General features: G+C 40.3%; 1 protein-coding gene across 2 annotated transcripts in view; it reads right to left on the bottom strand.

The window, feature by feature from the left end:
- The window catches only part of CAMKMT (calmodulin-lysine N-methyltransferase), a 337,237-nt gene that overhangs the window by 34,794 nt on the left and 286,298 nt on the right, over window positions 1–16,145 (bottom strand). The window contains exons 5-7 of one of the 2 annotated variants that reach the window (XM_037161273.2): window positions 14,594–14,648; window positions 13,451–13,539; window positions 5,611–5,721 (exon numbers count right to left, since the gene is read on the bottom strand). In XM_037161273.2, coding sequence (XP_037017168.2) covers window positions 5,611–5,721; window positions 13,451–13,539; window positions 14,594–14,648 — 255 coding nt within the window. The remainder of the gene's footprint in view (window positions 1–5,610; window positions 5,722–13,450; window positions 13,540–14,593; window positions 14,649–16,145) is intronic. The other variant, XM_037161274.2, reaches the window with a different exon arrangement.

Here is a 16,145-nt window from a genome sequence, read left to right as displayed (position 1 = left end):
TCGGATTGCATTATAACTCATGCAGGGTGGCCCTGGGCAGGACACAGGTGGGGGCTGACCTTGGCCTGCACCACCCAGGAAACCCCAGGGCCAGTGGACAGACACAAACCAGGTTGGAGTACCAGCACCCTGTCCCTGCACAGCTGATCCTCCATGGAAAATGGAAGTTGGTGTTCAGTGGTCACAGCCAGTCCTTGCAGCTGACTGGCCTGGGTAAATCCCTCCTGTTGAACTGCAAACAGCAATCAAAGCTCAACTACTAGAGAAACATGAAGGGTGCACCTTGAGTACCCAGCTTAGGTAATAAGGGAGGCTGTGCCACTGGACCCTACAGAACAGTTACCACATGAGGCCATACTACCAAGACAGGGAGTCATAGCAGCTCTACCTGATATGTAGAAACAAACACAGGGAGGCTGCCAAAATGAAGAGACAAAGAAACGTGGCCCAAATGAAAGAACAGAATGAAACCACAGAAAAAGAACAAAATGGAGATGAGCAATCAATCAGACGCAGAGTTCAAAACACTGGTTATCAGGATGCTCAATGAACTCAGTGAGAACCTCAACAGCATAAAAAAGATCCAGTAAGAAATGAAGGTTACACTAATTAAAGTAAAGAACAATTTACAGGGAAACCACAGTAGAGTAGATGAAACCAAGAATCAAATGAATGATTTGGAATAGAAGGAAGCAAAAACCAACCAATCAGAACAACAAGAAGAAATAAAAATTTTAAAAAAAACCAACCATGAGGATAGTGTAAACAGCCTGTGGGACAACTTTAATGTCCAACATTTGTATTGTAGGGGTGCTAGAAGGAGAAGAGAAAAAAGAAGAAATTGGAACTCTATTTGAAAAATGAAAGAAAACTTCCCTACTCTGGTGAAGGAAGTAGACATGCAAGTCCAGGAAGCCCGGAGTCTCCCAAACAAGATGGATGCAAAGAGGCCCACTCCAAGACACATCCTAATGAAAATGACAAAGGTTAAAGATAAAAAGGGAATCTTAAAAGCAGCAAGAGGAAAGCAATTAATGATCTACAGGGGAATCCCCATAAGGCTGTCAGCTGATTTTTCAAAAGAAATTGTGCAGGCTAGAAAGGATTGGCAACAAATATTGAAAGTCATGAAAAGCAGGGACTTATCATCAAGATGGCTCTACCCAGCAAAGACATCACTTAGAAATGAAGGGTAGATAAAGAGCTTCCCAGACAAGAAAAAAAACTAAAGGCGTTCATCATCGGCAAATCATTAATATATGAAATGTTAAGGGGACTTATTTAAGAAAAAGAAGATCAGAAAGTACGAGCAACAAAATGGCAATAAATCCACAACTATCAACAATTGAATCTGAAAAACCAACTAAGCAAACAAGAACAGAGACAGAATCATGGATACAGAGAGTGTTCTTATGGTTGCCAGATGGGAGGGGAGGTGTGAGGGAATCGATGAAGAGGTGAGGGGATTAAGAAGTACCAACAGGTAGTTACAGAATAGCCATGGGGATGTAAAGTACAGTATAGGAAATGGAGTAGCCAAAGAACTTATATGCATGACCCATGGAAATGACCAATGGCGCAGGGATGGCCCAAGGGAATGGGGGATGCTGGGTTGAGGGGAACAAATGGGGAAGAATTGGGACAACTGTAACAGCATAATCAATAAAATATAATTTAGAAATAAGGAAGAAGACATGAACTTACTCTTGTTCATCACTATATCTCTAGCACTTAGACTAGTACTTGGCAGACAAGGGGATCAAAATAACTTCAAGAAATGACTGCACCAATGAACATGAAAACAAAGACAGCTTGCTTTGAAAAATAGGAGAATATACCATGTTTTACTGGGACTATTCTAAGGTGAAAAGAAATTAACGGGAGGGAAAGATGAGGGCAAGCTTAAATAGCCTGAGAAATGGTAATTAAGTCATCCTGGAAGGAAGGACTTAGATGGATGAGGAGAAGGGGATAAGACTGGCAAAGACCAGAGACGGAAAGGACCACGTGTGTTGGGAGGTGAAGGAAGAGGCTTGGGTGACAGAGGAGAAGGTGTATGTTGGCAGCAGTGGAAGCCAGATGGAAAGAGAACGAGGCAAGTGAGAAGACTACAGAGGCCTGGAAAAAGCACTCGTCGGATCCCACTGGGGCAGGGCTCACATTTTAAAAATCATTTTTCATACCCCCAATTTAATCTCTAAAGAAAAAAGAGCCTCAGAAAAGATATAAATTTTAAAAAGAAGTAGGGCAATGGGGCCAATAGCCAATCCTGGGGGCCCACATAAGGGTATAATTTGAGTTATAAAAAAGTCTTAAAGTTATAATAAGTTCCATAGTTTACTAAGATTAATGGTTTATCAAAGAATAATAAAAGTCACAGGCCTAAATTCACTAGCAATTTTCACACAAAGATAACCTTTTTTCTTACATAGAAATTCACTTTTAATATCACAGCAGGGTACATTTAATAGATTTTTTAAAATTTTGTAACTGTTAATATTAACCAGAGAGTGATGCCATTCACCAGTTCCAGAACACCTAGGAATAGGTAGACGTCAAACACTCTGAGTGGTTCTTTATTAGACAGTCACAGTTTTCAAGACAGCTTCAGATAAACCTAACAATGGAGATGCTGTAAATATCTTTGCTCTTTCACCAATCTCTAGCTATATTTAGCAGCACAGTTTCCTTTGTTCAGGAATTATTCTTGAGTACTCCACAGTTATGTTCTCAAGGCAGAATGCCTTGGCCATAGTTAAATGAATGGATAGCTGCAAGGATTGAATGAATAAAACATCAAATGACTGTATTAAGATCTTTGAGATGTAATGGCTATACGCTTCCTATAAGTACATGCTAGAGCTTTCTTGGCCAGGGCTAAAGCCTCTGGGCTTTTGCAAACATGTCTTTCATATTCAGCAACAGTGAAACAGGGATTACGATGGAACAGAGGGAGTGAAAAAGTTTAAAAGGGAAGCGCATCATTCGAGGCAAGGTTGCTGGTGTTTACGAGCGCAGAGCTGAATTTCCTGTGAAGCTAATGATGCTTCAGTGCCGGGACCCCTAACTTGCACAGGTCCCTTCCAAGGCCCGTGAGGAGCCCCAGCCATGAGTGCACCTGGGAGTGTGCTCCCGTAAAATCTGCCCAAGTCAGGTATAATAAAATTCATCCCCCTAAAGAGGGCCCCAAAGTAAGTTCCAGGCCCACACAGCCTGGGTCTGCCCTGTCTGGGAGGCAGGCAGAGGCTCAGTTGGGGGTGGAAGCCGGGCTGTGACTGAGCGCTGTCAAAGCCGTGAGGTGGGAGCTCGGGGTGCAGGTCACATTCTTGGGTGGTTTCTCATTCCTTTTTAAAAACAGTTTCCTAGGCTCACGGTTCTCATATCATGATTTACCTTTCTGCTTTTATATCTTCTTTGCAAATGAAGTCACAGGAGACATTTAGCTGTTATAAACTTCATGTCAAGCTTTGAAGTGCTTTTTAAGAGCAGAAATATTTGGCTAACGTGTGGGTTTTGTAGCTATGGTAAATACCTCTTCGTTATCTGTCGCTACTGTTATTCCACGCCTCCAGTTTGGGGGAGAGATTCAGCCTATGCGTTGAGGCACTAAAAAAGAATATTGAGCCATATCTTAGCTCTTTTGTGAGCGGTTTACTTTTATTTCTTCTCACATGGAGCTAATGCTTTTATCATATTATACTGGTTACGGGTGGGAAAGCCATGGAGAGAAGGGGGATTCTGATTATTACATCATTGGTTGGCAGTTTCTTCTTAGCTTCTTGAAGGTTAAGTGGTCAAGTAGCTTCTTAATACGAGATCAAGGCATTTCAAAGACTGGCTCATCCACCTGTTTTTTTGACAAAGTGCTTTAGTAGACTTTAGACAAAATGAAGGGTTCAAAAAGGGAGAAACTGATCAGAGTTAATATGCAATAAAGATAAAAAAACCATTTTAGAGGTTCCTATATGACTGTCGACATACAGACTAGATGACTAGGTACATATCAGAACTATATATTTAGAAATGGCATTCTTGAGAACAGATAATAGAAACAAAGGCCAGATAGTAAGCATTTTGGATATGTCCTATGTTGAACAATGGCATTTTGCTTCTGTATGTAACTTATTTTATGAAGAGATGATGGAAAATACTGTTAAACTCCATAAGTTAAACACTTGACATTTTTATTCCTCAAAATGAAACATTTAAGAAGTCTAGATATGTTTATTAATTAGTGATTATTAACACCCAGTAAACAACATTATGTCTTGTAAAAACACAATCTCTCTTCACAGCATGATGCTGAAATCTATTATTCCCTGATTCCATATGCTGAAATACACTCAAATGGTCACAAATGACCTTAAGCATTAAATAAATGTAAATGAGGACAACAAAGGAAATGTGCTTTTGATTGATGACTAAAAGACCAGGTTGAAAATCACGTCCAGGAGCACAGGCCTCCCCAGAAGGGCACAGCAGCCCACACTGTGAGGTGAAGGCTGTGCTGGGAATGAAGAGTGGGGAGCAGGCCACTCTTTCTCGGGACCTGCGGAGGTGTGCGGGCCAGCAGAGCTGGTTTGTTGGTTTACACAGAGACTCAGAGACGCTGCCCTCCGTGTCCTCAGCCAGGATTCTAATGCAGGATTTAAAAATGTGGATCTGGACACTTCATGACATTCACCAACCAACCAACAGAAACAAAACCAATCTTTGCTATTCCATAGCCTCATCCCCACAGGCTGGCCACTTTGGTTTATAAGCATCATTAGTCTTCATCCGACCCCACCCCCACATCGAGCAGTTGGAGTGGGAGAACACCCTCAACCATCATAAATAATTTAAAAAGTGGATTGTTCTAATGATGTTTGGAGCTAAACGTATGATAGAAAAAAATGCACAAATACAGATTATTTCAAGTGAAAACTACTAAATGTTTACGCTTTCCTCTAGGCCTATACAACAGAACAAAAATAAAATGAAGCACCTCAATGATGAGGTAAGCATTTCTCCTAGTTTGGATAAGAATTAGCAACATGTAAAAGGGAATGGATACCTAGACTATTTTAAAATCATGGAATCAAGCAGGGTTTCTCAGTTTTGGCACTACTGACATTTTAGACCAGGAACTTCTTTGGTGAGGGGTGGGGTGAGGGGTCTGTCCTGTGCTGTGTTGGGTGTCTCTAGCAGTATCCCTGGCCTCAACCCACCGAATGCTGTTAGCAACCCCATCCCCCTAGTCATGACAATAAAAAAATGTCCCCATGTTGAGAACCAGTGCAATACAGACATTCACAGAAGGTCCCGGACTGGGTTTCTCCCAAGTTCATATTGTATATTCTCCACCCTAAATAATTCCTACCCAGTGTATAGTATACTTACCTTCAGGTTTTCTCATCTATTAATTAAAGGTAATGAGAATGCTTGCCTGCCTTATTATGGGTTCTTGTGACATTAAATAAGGTACTTTTCAAGTGTGTAGAACAGTGCCTGACACACAGTAAATGATCACTAAATGTTAGCTATTATTATTTTTAATCATCACCCACAGTATGGATAAAAGCAGTTTCAACCAGTGTTTTGGTCCAGAAAGGTAGAAAAGTATCTTACCAGCTTGATATTTTCCGAGCCTTAAACGCACCAGCCTTCCGATTCCTTTCGATGATGTCTCTCACATCTATTGGCACAGTTAAGAAAGCTTCTGCAGCAATTGTCAATTGACTAAAAAAAGAATAAATCAAAGCCCAGAAACACAGTAATCTTATTGGACACGAGATCTGAACGGTGAACAGGGAAGCGCTATGGAGTATAATGCAGGCAGAGAAGGTTCCAGCCCTGGCTCTGCCAGCAAATGTTGAGTTACTTGCCACCAAGCAAGCTCTTTTAATTCTCTAGGCTGCAGTTTGGTTGCCTGGGAAATGTACTTTCAGGTAGCACCCAGGAAAGGCCCAGGGAGATGGGCGCTGGTAGAAGGACAGGACCATCCCATAGGTGCCAGGCCTCACTTGCTGAAAAGGCAAAGGTGTCCCAGTCAGTGGGGAGAGCAGTGGTAGTCTTCTGAAATGTTCCAAGTTGAGGTCTTTTCAGTCTCTCAAATGCTACTAGGGAGGGAGGGAGTGAGCAGCAGGGAAAGACTTAGGAGAAAGTGAGATGAGAAAGATGGAGAAAAGCTTGGAGAATATTTGAGAGGAAGTGAATTCCTGAAGACGAAAGTCAATCCAGTGGAAGACCCCTTGAAGAACTGTCCTTACAGACTAATGCTTTAGCCTTCGGCCATCTGCTAGTTGTAAGGACTTGTATTAGAAGAGCCATGTTTATTGAAAAGGTGTTTTGAGGCGCTAGTCCATTACATCACACAACACCATCTTTATGAGAGAGTCATGGGAAAATCATGTTGGGTCCCAACATGGGAAAAGCTAGACTTCAGATTGATTGGTTGTGCTTCAACTTCTGGACATTGTAAGCCTTACAACTGTTCCTCTTTTTCTTTTTGCTCAGGTCCCTGTGCAGTCAGGGCCACATGCATGACCTGAGTCTTACCACTGGGCATATTTTCCATATTAACGTCCATTCCTGGCTTCATCACATTTTATATTTTTTTGGCTTTCTAATTTCCAATTGCCCTCACTTTCTCATTTATTTTCCATGGTATATTCTATGTGCCACTGTAAGAAAGCTCAAAATCTTTCTTTTGGAATAGGGCAGGTTTCAATAAACAAGAAATAAAATAATTCCAGCAAAGGCCACAAGCTGAACTAAATTGGGCCCCTGGGGAGGACACCAAGCAGACAAGCGATGTTCCCCTATTGCTCAGAAAAACAGATTTCCTGAATGCCTGAAACCAGCATTGGCCAAGGTCTCCCTGCAAGAACAGAGCCACAGGACTTTTTAGCCCAAATCTCTGCTTGAAGCCCCAGGCACACCCATTTCTTCTCCGAGTGAATAAGCAGGTACTGTGATAGTTTTCTTCCCCAGGAGTGGGTAGGAAAAATCAATTAGGTCTCCTAATGAAGGGCTTTGTTGAGGTTTACAAAAGTGCTATAATGCAGACTTTTTTTTTATTACTGGATGAACTTTCCTGTATGCAAATTAAATACCGTTAAATTACATTCATTAAAAAAATAAAAGAGACTAATTTGCCTACTTGTTTTGATTAACTAAAATGACACATCGGCCTACAGTTCTATTTCAGGAAGAAAGTATTTCAGGAAAGTCTTCTGCATGAAATGTCTTGTGGAAAAGGACAGCTGACATCTTTATTCTGAGGAGAACAAAATTAGTAGAGTCAACTGACAACTGTTTTTGATTAGGTACCGGCCACACCTTACTCAGTGTTTCCATGACAGCCACCAGCAAGCATGTGGCAGGTACATCCGCAGTGTCGTATAAGTACATGACTAATCTATCGAGCAAAACATGTTATTTTGTTAGTGGAGGTAATACGTTTTCTTTAAGATTTTTTTTTGATATTTTATTTATTTATCTTTAGAAGGGAAGGGGGAAAGAGAGGGAAAGAAGTATCAATGTGTGGTTGCCTGTCGTGTGTCCCCTGCTGGGAACTGGCCTGCAACCCAGGCATGTGCACTGACTGGGAATTGAACCGCGATCTCTTGATTCCAGGCCCGCGCTCAATCCACTGAGCTACACCAGCCGGGGCTATACTTTTTATAAAATAGTCATAGGGAAGTTAAAATATATAACTCAGAAAACCTATTAATAATTTTTGGTAAACATCTTAATACCGTATACTCTTATATAATTTATAAACCTCTAACTCCAGGTGGTCAGGCTGAAGCGAACATATGTATTTATATCCTAGAAGCAATTTTTAAAAGAAAAAAATTCATAGCAATATTTAGGCTGCTTTATTTTTAGGACTGTAAAGAAAATATATTTTGTAGTTTAGGAGGTGTTCTTTACATTAAAACAAGTACAAAAAGGAAAAAATGTCAATAGTGTATTAAAATGTTACCTGAAAAGATGTATCGACATTCTGCCCCCCACCCTGTAGGTCAGGGGAGTTTTGCACAGAGTGGACCAAACTGTGTTCTCTGAGCTGCACCCACCTTCCGAAGGACTTCACTGGGAGGTGCTGGGTGCCCAGAAAGCGGGAGTGATTTCTGATGAAGTGGACACAGCGTAATCACCTCCCATCACCTGGTCTGCCACTGGACTTCCAGAGCCACAGGACATACACTGGTGGCTAAAAGGAAACCGGGATTCTAGCCCCAGATTTTCATCCCAAATAAAGCACAGGTTAGGAGTGGGGCTCCATTTCAATTTTGTTTCAGTTGATGTTTATTTTTAAAATACATACTTTTGTATAATAACAGTAAGTTATTTAAACAAATTATGTTATCTGTTATATATAAAACATTTAAAATATTAACCTCCTCTATTAGTAACTGTAATATTTATCTGTATTTCATATACATTTTGAAAATTGGCATTACTCTTTAAGCAAGAAAATATTTTAAAAATAATAACATTGTAGTTCACTAGACATTACTTTCTTGGTTCATGTTTCCATTATTTGCATTGGAACATCAAAGGTGAGGGTAGGAAACTATGAAATTATCGTATAACTCCTGTTCACTTTGATCTCTACAGTCTTTTAAATTACTTGATGTGACAACAGTTGCTAATGTAAAGGCTGCAAAAGATTCTTCAGTGTGTTTATGGCTCAGCTGCAGTGAGAAGATGACGGAGAAGCGTTCTGAACTCTTTCTACACCGTCACCTGTGGCCTGTGGGCGGGAGAACGTCTCTTCCAGGGGGTGCTGAGCAAATGCAAGACGACGCTCATCACAGTGTCCTCCCTCTTGGTAAACCAGAATCGCGTCATGGGAAAAATACACCGGGGTGGGCAAAAATAGGTTTATAAAGAACTTTGTGCCGACGTGTGCTTGAGTATAGCAAGTAGATTACGGCAATGCGTAAATAATGAAGGCTGGCATTTTGAGTTAGTAAAACTATTGTAATCATCATGACCTGCATGTCTTTTCCCACACAAACAACTGCATAACCTACTTTTGTCCAGCCCTGTTACACTTTGCAATCAAATGAACCTGGCTTCTAGAGCTGGTTCCGATTTTTAGTGGCTGTGTGAACTTGGGTAAAATAACCTCTCCGAGTTCCACCTCAAAAATAGAAATAATGATACCTACTATAACAATACCTACTATAAAGGCTTAATGGAGTATCACATATATGAGGAGCCTGACACATAGTAGGTTCCTAATTCATGTCGATTCATTTTATTTTTCAATGATTCAAGTAAAAGCTTTGGAGGGATGAAGAGGCTGGTGATTGTAACTAAAATGAGGTTTGGCAATTAACTCTATCTTCTTTCCTTGCTACTCAGAACTAATTAAGTGAACATTTACATAGTAGAATTTAAATAACTAGAGGGAATCAAAGAATTTCTGCTGTGTAGATTTCCAGTGTCTTTCACCTACATCAACATGCTCTAGCCAAGGCAGGGTCTGCGTCCCACAAAGACAGGGGCTTGGTCTGCCTTGTCCCCTGATGTATCTTTAGCATCTGAAATGCATCCAGTTAATACTGGTTGAATTCATTTTAATAAACTAAGTTATGTGTTGAGTTCTTACCCAATGTGAGACACATGGAGCCCATTTATGACCCACCCAGTAAAGAGAAGAACTGGCAACAGTATCGCAGCTGTCACTGACACTGGAGAAGGGGGCCTGGACACAGGACGGTGGCCTGGCATTCCTGGGGTCTCAACCACCCACCACGCAGACTGCACGGTCCACATGAAGTTTATTTGATTTACCCCTTAAATCGGGGATTCTGTTAGAATAATGTTAAGCCAGGGGTATCTCCTTTAAAATGTACAGGAAATTTACCAATTTTTGAAGACCCTTATGTTTCACATCATGGTCCAGACTGTGCATACTGTGCAGAGAAGATGCTGGGGTCAGGAGCACGAGACATGAGTCCCCAAGCATTGCCATGTTCTGCAGCTAACACACTCGATGTTTCCTAAGGATGGGCCAAGGCGGGGTGCTGGGGCTGGGTGAATTCGTGAGTGTAGCAGAGAGGGCTGCTCACCTTTAGGTGCTGTACTTTTATTCGTTATGGTCTGGAAGAAGCTTAGCATGAAAAATAACTGAGTATATCCTTTCTCTCTCCTGTTGCTATGCCATTGCCATCGCTGGCCACAAACTTGATGGATTAATAGTTATCCGCGGTCAAAATGTATTAAAATGTTACCTGAACAGATGTATTCTGACATTCTGCTCCCCACCCTCTACTTTAGGAGGCCCCTTTACCTGGAGAAGTCTTCATTACACTAAAAGGGCAGTGCCAGAGAAAAGCGAACACATTTCACAATTATTTTAGGATAAAGTTGAGAAATAGATGAACCAAATGATGTCATTTTCTAACTTGTCCTTGGTTCTGTTTGGGCATAGCTAAATTAGGGCAACTGTGAGGAGAGGCAGCTCTGAGGTAGAGGCCGTGTGAGAGAGACAGCAATGCAGCTAGTTTAAGGACCAAGGAAAACCTCAGGGGCATCTACCCACGAGTCTGAGAAAACATTCAGGACTTACAACATTCTCTTACACCTGAAGTCTTAATCTCTTTTCATATATCTCTGTTTAACAAATCTCGGATCAACATCTAGCTTTCCAGGGTCCAGGTAGAAAGCTCTAGAAGACATAGCCAATTCACATGATACATTTTAGGAATAAATAAACCAACCTCACAACCGGTTGATACATTTCTAGGATATAAAGATTCAGAATGCATCCTTCCATTGCCTCACATGTTTAAAAAAAACAGAAATAACAGAAGATAAAAAGGAAATATCAGCAAATTCTTTATTTTTTTTAAAAAGGTAAGAATCAGAATGTTAGAAGATGAGGAGACTAGGAAGTAAGACTCAGTTAGATTCATTAAATGCAGATGCCAAGAACAACAAAAATAATTTTTAAAGTGATGAGAATAATACACAGGCCACTACTCAGATGTGATGTGTGACTGCCAGGTCGATTTTCAATTACATTTCACTGATGTATTCACTTGTTCCTTAATGTGTTCATCTTGCCCATTAAGAATAATTAGCAGCTTTGCTTAGAGATTTTCTGGCTTCTGGCAATGTTCCCCCCCCCTTTTTTGTTGACATCCACTTTTACTTTTTAGAAAGTAATTTTTGAATAATATCCTACAACTGGTATATAATTTAGGCTTCGTAAAATTTTAAAGGAAAGATGTAAACAGTAATTTTTAAATGAGTCTGTTTCTGTCTATGTGCATCAACAGTATGTGATTCAGTGCATTCGTTATTCTAACAGAAATGGGCACACGAATGGAAAAAGACATTTCATTCGCATTAACCTCACTCATTAAAAATGGTTACGATGAATGCCAGTTGTGAGCTTTGTTAGTAAATCAAGAATATCATCAGTATTAAGAGCAGGAAAAACACATCGCCAATTTTTAAGGTTTTATGCATGTTTTTTCTCTCTTAATTTAAAAAAAATGAGATCTAGTTACAGCAGAAAAATGCCCACAAACACAGAACAACTGCATGACAAACGCTGACCTCCACTAGGAAAGTCCTAAGGGATGAAATAAAACACTGCCAGTTTTGGTCTGCATCCTGAAAGGACCTACTTTACCTACATTGTAAAGTTCTTCCCCTCCCGCCCCTTGGCACCCCGCTATATTAAACCCATTGTAAAACCCAGCACAATAAAGCACTCTCAGGGCTGAGCTTCTGAGGACCAAATGTTAAAAATCCATTTTCTTGGGAGGGGGCTGTACCAATCATTTCTTTGAAAGGCCGGCAGAGTGAATACAGAATCTGAGATTTCCTCTCTGATTTCAAGAGCTGGCATGGCATCTTTGCTGTTGAAAGCAAAGGTGCATTAATTAATGACATTAGCATTGCTTCCCTCTTTGGAAGCTCTGCAGTTTAGCTCAATAATAATTTTAGGACAATTAAATTTACATATTGACTACAGATGCTTCCCATAGTTTGTTAAAAGTTCTAATTGGTTTCTGAGGCTATTAAATAAGACACCTGCTGACTTAAGAAAAACCTCAGGTTGCTGGGCCCACTCTGAAAGTTTCTGTGGCTAAAATGACCTTCTCTTGTCCAATAATTCAGCTCCCCCCTCCTCAAAGAACACATCCACTGGGGCTGAGGTGGCATACCTGCCTCCCTCTCGCTCTGTGTTCCCTGACATGTGGAGGAGGAGCACCATGAAATGATACAGTGCAGGAAATAACTCAGGATAAAAGCAGAGTGAATGAACAACATCGGCTCATCTTCAGGAATATTTTGAGAAACCTGCGACAGTCATGATTAAAATCCTGCACTTTAAAAAAAGGAGGCACCTTTTGTGATCTCTTTCCCTTGTGTGAAAGGCCAAGACTGTGATTGGCTGTTTTTCCTTCCTGAATTTTTTTTTTTAAGTCTGTCAGGCAATTAGCTGGGTGGGGCTCCGTAGGGCACACAAGTGCTGCTAAGCGGCGCGAGCGGCTGTGCTGCTCGTTCCTCCTTCTCCCGCTTGAGCAGCCTGATGGAGCTGCTGCGAATTTCATTTTCAAGAAATTACATAGCGGAGGTGGAAAAAGAAAATCAAAAAAAGCCCTTATGTAAGATGCCACACACACATACAAAAAAATCAGACCTGCTTTGACATTTTAGGAGTCTCAAATTCAAATAAGGAGATTACCTCCTTTCACAATGTAAATGTAAGGCACACCAAAAACCCCAAAGCAAATATATCTTCCACTTTTCCTCTCGATTCCTAATGGCTGTTAACTGCCCCTGAACAAATCAGCTCGATTGCTAAAGTAGCCACAAATTATGCTTGCTTCTTCTTAAAGTACAGTTCAATTTTCATGAACTCTGTGTACATATTAGTAAAGCATAATCTAATATAATGGGGTTTGAACTGTAATAGCATGGCAGAAAAAAAAAAGAGATAGCTTTTATAATCCTAAATAAAAGGAAATAATGAAAACCTGATAGCTTTTTCCAGCCGGGAGATAGAGGTAACTCCTCAGCAATTAGAGTAGGTATAATATTACATGGTGCGTAAGTAAAATATTAAACACAAGAAACGTCATAATGAAGAGGAAGTTAATTTTTGTAAGCAGTATCTAATGTAATAAATATTAAATAATTTATTTTATACTGGTGAATTTCAATGGAAATAAAAGAATAAGAATGCCTGAAAATTATTATGAAATAAATGTTCATATCGCTTTGAGTGGTCCACAAATCACATGCTCCTTTCCTGAGAAGTGACAATAAAAATCTACCAAAATAAAAAAAAATACTTAGTCTTACCCATATATTTTTACTTTTTCTTAATTACTTATCATGTATATGGGGGAACTCTTTCTAATACCCCATGCTGCCTTTCTTTATATCAATTGTTACTCAGTGGGGAAAAGGAATGAGCACAACAAACCTGTTTTCTATCTGAATAAGGATACTTCTGATGGCCTTTTCATTCCCATCAGTTAACAGAACTTCTTTGACATCTGCAGAAATAGCAACCTGGAAAAAAAAAAAAGAAGCACAGCAAACAATGAGCAAATATGCTTGTCTGTGTGGAAGTGAAGGCAGGAGTGACAACCCTTCAGTATCATGCTTCCTCACCTATTTCTCTGTAACAATCTTCAATCTTTTTTCATTTTATGTCTGCATTATTTTAATCATTCAATCAAATCAGTCAATACTTTTATCATTCCATTTGCGGGAGCCTCTATCTTGCTATCATTCTGTTCGGTAATTGCATTGTGACAGCGGATGATGGTATTCTGAGAGGCTTTCATTTGTGGGCTTCTGTTTATCTAGTAGAGCCATCATACAAGGCTGTCACTCTGCCTTTCAGCTTGCTTCTGTCTGACTGCCTGATGCCCTTCATATAACTTTGCATTGCAGGCAGATGGCTTTGTGAGGGTAATTTTTTTGTGAGCTTTGACATGCTCGCACATTGGGCTGTAACCTCGACACATTGTGTAAGAGCGACAGGTTTGTCAAATGCCAATCAGTGTAACAATATGCTTTTATTTGTAGAGACATAAAAACTTGTCTAATGCACTGTGCTGCTACATAGTATCTCCTGAATACATGACTCAGAACCCAGAGAATGGGGAACGACGTTCCTGAATGGCCAATCTAATTCAAAAGAATCTAATTACTGAGCGCTCTGGATCATGTTTGTTGGTGTAATAATGCAGGCAAAACATTAGCAGCTATATCATGGTGCTCCAACTGTGATTCGCTGGGCTATTCCTGTATCTTAGCAAATAGGACTATAATCTGAAAAAAAAAAATGCTTTCACTATGGCAAAGAAAGACCGTGCGAGGCCTGGAATGTCACGACAAGCGATATTGACTACACTGAGGTAAAATGTTTCTGCTCATCAAGGCAACCATAAAATCAATATGATCCGAAAGTAAGTCAATCTAGAAGGTCTCTCAAGTCCCGGCAGCTTGACCGCAGCTGATGCTGTTGACGGTTCTCTGACCCAGCAGTTGGAGGCCCTGGAACATTTTCCCTTTTGTTCCTCCCTCTGAATGGGATTGGAATTGAGAAAAGACCTACCATGAGCCCAGCCAAGCATGTCATGCCACCCCCTAGCTCACACACAGCAAGGTCCCTGAAAGAGAGAAAAGAAATGGTAGAACCCATACAAATCAGATGAAAATGGTCAGAGAGATATATATGTTACAAGAACAAATTACCATCTGCAGTAAGAACGGCACTACCAGGAAGTTGTAGAGACAAGACAAGGCTGCCTCATGTCGTTTTGCGTTTTAAAAATAATTATGAAATAGAAAAGTCACAAAGCAGGCAAATCAGTGGGGGTTCCCTCATTAGTGTTCACTGCAACATTACCACCGCTGAGCTGAAAAATCTGAGAAGGTTCCCTTTTTTCCCCTTGTCAATGGTGCTGTCTTTTAGAACTAAACTAGCTAGAGTAGCGAAAGATAATTGTTAGGAAAGGATAACACTGTTAATCCACATTCATTCCTTCAAAAACAGTTAGACAAGTAAATGACGAATATATGTGAGTGTGTATGTGCCTATATTATAGTTACATACACACAACACACACACAATTAAATGCAATCTTGAATTTAAAAAAAAAATCTAAAACAAACCGAAACATTTGGGAAAGCTGACTCAGCCCCGTAAAGAACAATAACACAAAGAGCATTTAGCAATTAACACTTAAATCACAATTGACCCCAACACAACACAGTGAATAAACAATGCAGGGACATAATGTGGTTACAGCCAGCAAACCCAGGCTAAAGTAATGAGTGGGCGCTGACTTCACTGCTCCAAAGTAAAGCGGCTCAGAGTTAAAGCTGACAGTCTAATGTGGCACTCTGCACTTACCTTCCTCTTTGTGCCTAAATATCAGTCCTCAACGTGTGACATTCTCGCCCTGGCCCGCTGCTCGCTGACTGGGGCTGCAGCCGAGCTTAAGCGCAGCGAGAGGAGCGAGTGCCAGACTTGCAGGGCAGCTGTGCAGCCCAGATTCAGTGCAGCCCTGTTCTTATTTTATATGCTTAGACTCTTAAGATTGTTTCTTCTTCCCAGTTTGGGAAGTTTATTACCTCACCAGAAGGGGGGGAAAAGGCAGCACTAAAAGGGAGGGAGAGAAGGAAAAAGAGAGAAGGGGAGGAGAAGAATCCAAACAAGAACATTCATAGTCCGAAATACACTTAATGAGCATTTAGTTGTTCAAGCAATTATAGACTGGTTGGTAAATACGGACCCATAGAGCTTCAAAAAATGTATATTATTGACCCAGTCTTGTAAGTACATACTGTTAAAACACACTTACCATGATCACTAACAGCCTGTCTGGAATCATAATGCGCTATTCAGGAAGTCTATATTGGAGGACTTTTATAAAATGAGGTTTAAAATGAAAAACCTATATTTTCTGGGTCTACCAAACAGCTTTAGAATTTTTAAATAAAAGGAGCCTTTTTCCCCTTTTTCCTAAATCTAATCCATGGGTTTGATCTATAATACACACTGACAGTTAAAAACATTTATTTCAGTAGCATGAATCTGTAATTACTATTTGTTACTATATTTTATAAATACATGTTGTTAAGTATAAAACACCTTTAAAACC

This window comes from Artibeus jamaicensis, unplaced genomic scaffold, assembly GCF_021234435.1.
Source record: "Artibeus jamaicensis isolate MK-2021 breed Jamaican fruit bat unplaced genomic scaffold, CSHL_Jam_final contig_465, whole genome shotgun sequence".
NCBI lineage: Eukaryota > Metazoa > Chordata > Mammalia > Chiroptera > Phyllostomidae > Artibeus > Artibeus jamaicensis.
Note: the sequence above shows the minus strand (reverse complement) of the source record. Positions and strands in the feature narration are given on the sequence as shown.